Genomic DNA, 7,484 nt, shown 5'->3' with positions numbered 1-7,484 from the left:
GTATCATCACAAAAGTTCTCAATACTGCTGCAGGTGAAATATAATGTGGCTAACATTGAATAAATATATTTTCGTCAGGTTAAATACTGATAATTGATCACTCAAGCCCCTTAATCTAATCCTCTCTACTTAACCGTCAGACTCGCGTAACCGTCATGTTTGTAGCTTTTTAACACTTTTTATCCACGTTTGTAGTTCTAATCGAATCCGTGTCCAACTCGTAATGGGTTGTGGGCAATATCAGCCATTAGAGTGCGTTCGATCTGCATTTCGAATTCTGACCGGAAATAGTAAACCATCCGGGAATCTTTGGAATACTCTTTTCAACATACTACGATTTGGGACATACTAATTCTATTTTTGAATACTATTTAGGACTAATAGTATGCGAATTGGGACGCAACTGTCTTAAAGGGGTGGTAAACCACGATTTCACTATTCTAACTTTAGCTAGCGTGTAATGTTGCTGCTTGAGCATAAACAACATCTGCAAAGTTACAACGTTCAAAGTTTAAAGCAAAGGGAGATATTTGCTTTTAAAGAAATCCATTTCTAAGAACTACAGCAAACGGCCAGCAGGCGACTACAGACATTCCTCCAGGGTTGGTGACATCACCAGGCTCAATATTTACATAAACCCCTCCTCCGAGAATATTAAATAAGGGGGGGTGAGGCCATTTTGTATCGCGGCGCTGTTGTGGTATAGTTAGGCTGGAGTGTTGTTGCCGCGATACAGAGGAAACGCTGTTATTTTCATCCGGATTGCAGGTCTGGGGTACTTGCTCTGTTCAGCCTTTCTTGGGACGGGGGTGCGTTGCAGAGCGTTTAACACACAGCATGTTATATGCACGTGTGTATGAGACAGAAGGGAACAGGCGCGTGCGGGGCTCCCGCAGCACATTTCACGGAGGAAAACTTCCACAATGTTCGCGAGTTCAATACAGGATATGCACAACGGCTTGTCCTGAAAGCTGGATTTACAAACAGAAGCTGTTTACGGGCCACAACCTGTAAGTCTGATTTATATTTCATCGATGTGTTTTCCTGTAATAGGTTGTAGCAAGGAAGTAAACAGATGACAACGCTGTTCTGCAAACCAGTCTGTTAAATGCTCATTCATACTTAACGTTATCCGACGAACACCTAACGTTACAAACACTAACGTTAAAATCTCAACAGCGAACTTGGCATTAGTGTAAATGATTCTTTGATTAGAGCTTTTATGTGTTGTTTATCTACAGGCATGCTAAACATGGTTCTGTGTGTGATTTGGCTAACTTACTAGTAAAGCCAGTGTTTAGTGTTCGTTTTGGGTTAATAGTTCTTGCGACAAATATTTGGCTATAATCGTTCTAAAAATACAAAAGTAACAGTGCCATTCAGTAGCGATTATAGATCCGCAGTCTTTACTCTTGAGGAATGAACAGGTTCTGCTCGATCATCTTCCCTAAAATGTTCTGGGTCTGATTCGGGCTCAGATTGGTATGGTTTTATTGACGCCATCATTTCTAATACTGACCAAAGCACAGCCTCCGGTAAAGGTAAGGGGCGTGACGTTTCTGACAAACGTGCACTGCGGTTAGCGATTCACAACACACTGGGCCAGTTAACCAATCTGAGCCCATCGCGTATTTTTGAGGGACTGGCTTTACAACCCGGAAAGCATCAGACCGTTTTACAAGGAGGGACAGAGCAGTGTAGAATAAAGGTCAAATATATGAAAAATTATGATTTTTTTTTTTTAACGAAGCATGAACACATGTTACAGTGCACCCCACAAACACAATCAAGCCTTCAAAACAATGTGTTTTACCACCCCTTTAATGAGACTGTCTCCAACCTCTGTATATCAGCTCATATGTAAAGCGCAAGAGAAACTACGAGTATGCACCGTTGTGTTGTCGTTTAGTAAGTCATGAAATAAAAGTAAAGTACCAATACATCACGTAACTGGTAAGTGTGTTAGCTGGGAAGGATTTTTTTCATTAACAGTTCATGTTGGTATTGTGTATTCACCATGGTAACTGTTTCCATAACCCCAAAATGCCACTTTATTTTCACTTTATGTAATTTTGTATAAGTTTAATTTAGTGTGGTGGCTAAATTAGTGTATTAACAACAACTAGTTTAGGACTGTTATTTAATAGCCTTACCTTATAGGCCTATTTATTCATCAGTATTAGTCATGTTTGTACAATTTATGTGTATCTTAAGTAAAGTGGGACAGTACTTGTGTTTGTGTCAACCATTTTTGTAAAATAAATTTGCTTGTTTTAAAAAAAACCAAATATATATACTGTATATTCCTAAAAAATGGGTGGGTCACGACTTAATGACCAAGGGAAAATATGGGTCCCATGGCCAAACAAATTGAGAACCCTGCATTAGAGTGATGAGAATCTAGCGTATGAACAGAGCGCGTCCTGGAGAATGACAAATTAATGACAAATGGACATATTTCTTCTTTGGATGCTATGTGAATGAACTAGTTGGCAGTATAATTCCCTCCACTTCATTTACTTCCCTCCCCAACTATGAAGAAGGGATATCACTCCTTGGAGTTAATGCAAAGCAAACTAAGTATGGTAGGACATTATTTACCCTCTATTTATTTTGCTTCTCCTCCCCAAATACTGTTGGGTCTTTAAGTAGGGGCATTCATTCCCTTAGAGGAGTGGGTCCTTAGACACCTCTAGCTGGCCTTGCATTTCTTATACAGCAATGCTATCAAGTTGAAGAAGTTCACATAGGGGAAGTCCTTGTTACTTACTATGGCAAGTGCTAGTTAAAAAAAAATAGGTGTTGGCGATAGCAGGTCATAGAGGAATGTTTTACCTAAAGCAGGGTTTGAGCTGCCTCACCCAGACTTCAGGGGTCTTGAAGTAAGGCTAGGCTCCCCTGTGGCTCCCTTGGGGTTGAGCCTCTCTTGTGTTGAGGCTCCCCCTTTGGAGAGGCAACAACATCAGAGATGGTTGCCGCTGAGGGTTGTTTTAAATCACAGTGGGCTCCCTTTGGTAGGTTGCCCTTCAAGCCGTATAGTTGAGTGAGATGTTTTACTCCCTGTATTTGATATTAAAGTAGGGTCCCATTGCTATTTTAGGGAGGTTGTATTGGCCAGGACTTCCCTTGCGTTAAAGCAATAGAAGCTGGAATAGCTTCTATATTTATGGGAGCTAATGGCTTAGGGAATGCTACCACTACCACTGTACGTCTTTTTATGATGCACCCTGGACTGACTCCGAATCATATTCCACATATAAACACAAGACAAATCAGAATCAAGAAGAGTTATAAAATAAATTAAAAATATTAAATAACACAGGAGTGAACAGATCTTAAATGAACAACAACAAAAAAGTACAATTCCAAAAACAACTTTTCAAAATCTCTTTACTTTAAACATAATGATACATCTGGAAAACATCTAATCTACTCAAACAAAATAAAGAATAAACACTTATAACAACCATCAAATAAAATAATCCATAATTCACAAGAGATAAACCACACATTCAGGATATTTTATCAATCATTATACATTAATAAACAAAAGGAAAATAGTAGAGATAAAGACTTATTTAAAAAAAAATCATTCACAAATAGAAATATTAGAAGAACCATTACCAGTAGAGGAATATAAGAAAGCACTCTTCACATAGCTCCAGGCCTAGATTCCAGGCTACCCATCAGAATTTTAACACCTTTGGCTAATAATTTCACCACTATTCTAGAGAATGACTACAGATATCAAACTTCAATCTACCATACCACAACATATGAATACTGCCCTGATTACAATCTTGTAAAACCAAATCAAGATCCGACTTTATGCCCCAGTTAACTTAAAAAAACACAGACATGAAAATAATCAGTAAATCATTAGCAATTCGTTTAGAATTTGTCATGCCAACTACTATCCATTCAGACCAAACAGGCTTCATCAAAGGACGGCATTCATCTAACAATACACGTCGGCTATTCATCATATATAATATATATAACTCCACTAAACAAAAACACATACAGTTATCGCCTCACTTTATGCTATTCCATAAATTGGAATAAATCAACAATACTCCCATTATACAAAGAATTTGAAATCACCAGAAAAAATAGCAATCAATTTAAGACAGGCAACAATACTTACTTAGGAATACACTTCTCTCCAAATATATCAGATCTATTTGATGTTAACTTCACTCCAGCATTAAAACCAACAGAAAACAACTTAAATAGATGGATGAACCTGCCACTATGAATTATAGGACGAATAGCCACAATCAAAATTTCTGTACTACCTAAAAAATATATATTTTTACAAACCACCAAAAATGGTTACAGGAGGCAGGAAATACTCACACACAAACATAAACGAGAACCAACAAACACTGAGGGAGAACTGAGGACTTATAAGCAGGAACCAAACAAAGGAGCTTATGAGATAATGAACAGAACACAGATGGAACCAAATGAACTAATCAGAACATAGAAAACTGGGTCACAGAGAACACAAAAGGCCATACATGTTACAGATCGCCCCCCTCCAGGAAGGTACGTCCTAACGCGACAAAAAGGAAAGTCCAGCTGAGGAGGGAGGGCAGGGGTTCTGGAGGGGGGTAAAACCAAAATAAGTCCACGGGGGAGTGGAGGAGCCAAGGGGAAACCAGGAGCAGGAGGAGCCAGAGGCCAGTCAGGACAAGGCCCCAGGGCGGAGTCGAAGGCGGGAGGAACCATGGTGTAGCCGACTTGGTGGTATACACGCTGGGGACGACTGACAGAGACGCAGCCACCAAAGATGGAGGAGCCGATGCGACTCTGAAGATCCTGGAGAACAGGTGTCCAAGGTGGAACCGGGGAATCAGAGGACAGTGGCTCAGCCAGTGGGACCGAGGATGAATGGGGAGCCGAAGGTGCAGTCAGGTCAACGGCTGACCAAGGCGGAGAAGCCGTATGGCTGATGGGGCTGAGGAACTGGCTGTTCGTAGAGGCGGGAGAGGGAGGCTGGGCAGGAATTCTGGAGACACTGGGGGCACTGGAGATACAGGGAAACTTGGAATTATGTCTCCAAAAAAGTCTATCAAATCCTCCTCAAACATGTCCTTTAAGTCCTCATAATATCCCGAGGCCTCACTCACAGTTGCGGGAATGTGGGCGGGGCTATCCTCCAAACAGTCAAGCTCCACCAGTATTCCCTCTGCGATCTGTGGTGTTGCCACCGGGTCAGAAGCATGAAGTGAAGCGAGCTCCGGGGCGATGACTCCCACCAACCTTTTCCTCGGTTCGCGCTCTTCCTTCGTGGCAGGCTGGTCTCCATGGTCTGCGGTGGGCTCGCGCAACATCTCGGTCGAGTGGCTCGCTGGTGGTAGTTGGCTGGTCTCTGGCGGTGTTGGAGTGGGGCTGGTGACGACGTCATCCTCTGCGGGGCCGATGGTGAACAGCGAGTCGTTCTTCACCAGCACCCACTCCACAAAAGCGGCGAAATCCCCTGTTGGACCATCCGCTGGAAGCCGTGCCTTCGATCGCTCGCTCAGGCTGGCGTGGTAAAAAACACAGAGCGAACGATCAGGGTAGTGTGTAAGGCACGCCAGATGGATGAAGTCCTGGGTGTGTTCTTCCAGCGGACGGTGTCCCTGCTCCAAGCAGAGAAGCTGGACAGCAGGAAGGTCCATGGGAAAACAAAAATAAATAAAAAACAAACAGAGAGGAAAAAACGCTGATATATTAACTGTCAGGTCAGTTCTTCTGTAACGTTAAGTGTAGATAAAGCTCAGGAAGACGAAGATAAAGACTATGAGATGTACTAAATACAGGAGGCAAGAAATACTCACATGCAAACATAAATGAGAACCAACAAACACTGAGGGAGAACTGAGGACTTATAAGCAGGAACCAAATAAAGGAGCTTATGAGATAATGAACTGAACACAGGTGCCAAATGAACTAACCAGAACATTGGAAAACTGGGTCACAGAGATCACAAAAGGCCATACATGTTACATAGACAGCGTAATAAACTAATTTTATTGGATAACTCAGAAACCTAGAATTGCACTATGAACATTACAAAAATCTAAAGAGCAAGGAAGATTATCAGCACCTCATTTTCAATACTATTATCTTTCTGCACAGCACTTAAGCAAATGGATAAATAATGACCACCATCATAACCCATGAATACAACTAGAACAAACAGTATGCAAAGAAATCCCAATATCTGACTTACCGTTAACACCATTGAAAACATCCAGATAACATGAATAGCTTGGTGGAAAATTAACAAAATAACTGGTCACTCTCTATCACCACATTATTTCTCAAAAATACAATCTAAATAAAAATCAACATTACTATTAATTACAAATAAAGTGTGCAATCACAACTAAAACGGGACACATACAGTTACAACCAGAATCACTACTAGACGAAATTGGGAAGATTAGTCAATCAGCTAAATTAGTAAGAAAAATATACAGCTAATGTAAATAACAAATATTCAATTAGTCCAATACAAAGTCATGCACAGAACTCAATTAACTCAACAATAAAATGTTTAAAATGGGTATTGCTGAGACAAATGCACACATATTCTCAACACACTTAAGCAAATGGATAAATAATGACTACCATCATAACCCATGAATACCTCCGTATCTCCATCGTATCTTCATGCGCTATGGTTATGTGCCTGATCTGGAAGTCATCAATAATCTCAACACTTTTTACTTTAACATTGCAGCCACCGCATACACCCTTGACAATACCCAATAAAATAGAATTCTGCTCCATTACTTTTGTTTGTAGCTATTGCCAAGAAAACAATTCTCATATATTGGAAAAGCAAAAAACTATTTTAAATTGCACAACAGACTCAATTACTAAGAGAACACATAGCCAATGAAAGACAAACTACAAAAAACACCTGGACGCATTCACTAAATAATTTGCCCCCCCCCCCCCCTTTATCATATCCTTTTATCATTTATTTATTATAAGTTGACAATGTCTAGGTATATCTAATACCATATCCAATATCATTGGATACTACATAATATAATAGTACCAATTAATTGATGCCCCAAATGGTAATAATAAGACATAACACTGTATTGCCACATTATATTATATAAAATAATAAAATAAGTTGACAGTTGTATCATGTATGTGTATGTGTGTATACACTATATACAGTGTGTGTGTGTGTGTGTGTGTGTGTGTGTGTGTGTGTGTGTGTGTGTGTGTGTGTGTGTGTGTGTGTGTGTGTGTATATAACATTCCTAATATTGCATTGGTCCCCCTTTTTCTGCCACAACAGCCCTGACCCGTTGAGGCATGAACTCCCCTAGACCCCTGGAGGTTTGGTATTTGTCTGGCACCAAGATGTTAGCGGCAGATCCTTTAAGTCCTGTAATTTGCGAGGTGGGGCCTCCATGAATCTGACTTGTTTGTTCAGCACATCCCACAGATGCTCGATTGGATTGAGATCT

At 40.5% G+C, this 7,484-nt stretch overlaps 1 protein-coding gene across 1 annotated transcript; it reads right to left on the bottom strand.

Annotated features, from left to right (window-relative positions):
* Positions 1-3,373: 3,373 nt before the first annotated feature.
* Positions 3,374-5,853, bottom strand: LOC307129080 (uncharacterized protein). The gene is made up of 2 exons (XM_079821214.1): positions 5,829-5,853; positions 3,374-5,648 (listed from the first exon to the last, which is right to left on the bottom strand). The coding sequence occupies exon 2, from the start codon at positions 5,337-5,339 to the stop codon at positions 4,917-4,919; it is 423 nt and encodes a 140-aa protein (XP_079677340.1). The 5' UTR covers positions 5,340-5,648; positions 5,829-5,853; the 3' UTR covers positions 3,374-4,916.
* Between the last annotated feature and the right edge of the window lie 1,631 nt (positions 5,854-7,484).

The sequence above is a fragment of the Gobio gobio genome, assembly GCF_949357685.1.
Source record: "Gobio gobio genome assembly, chromosome: 7".
NCBI classification, from domain to species: Eukaryota; Metazoa; Chordata; class Actinopteri; order Cypriniformes; family Gobionidae; genus Gobio; species Gobio gobio.
Note: the sequence above shows the minus strand (reverse complement) of the source record. Positions and strands in the feature narration are given on the sequence as shown.

Excerpts from the sequence above, each read along its gene's own strand:
- LOC307129080 (XM_079821214.1), bottom strand. The coding sequence starts at position 5,339 with ATGTTGCGCGAGCCCACCGCAGACCATGGAGACCAGCCTGCCACGAAG.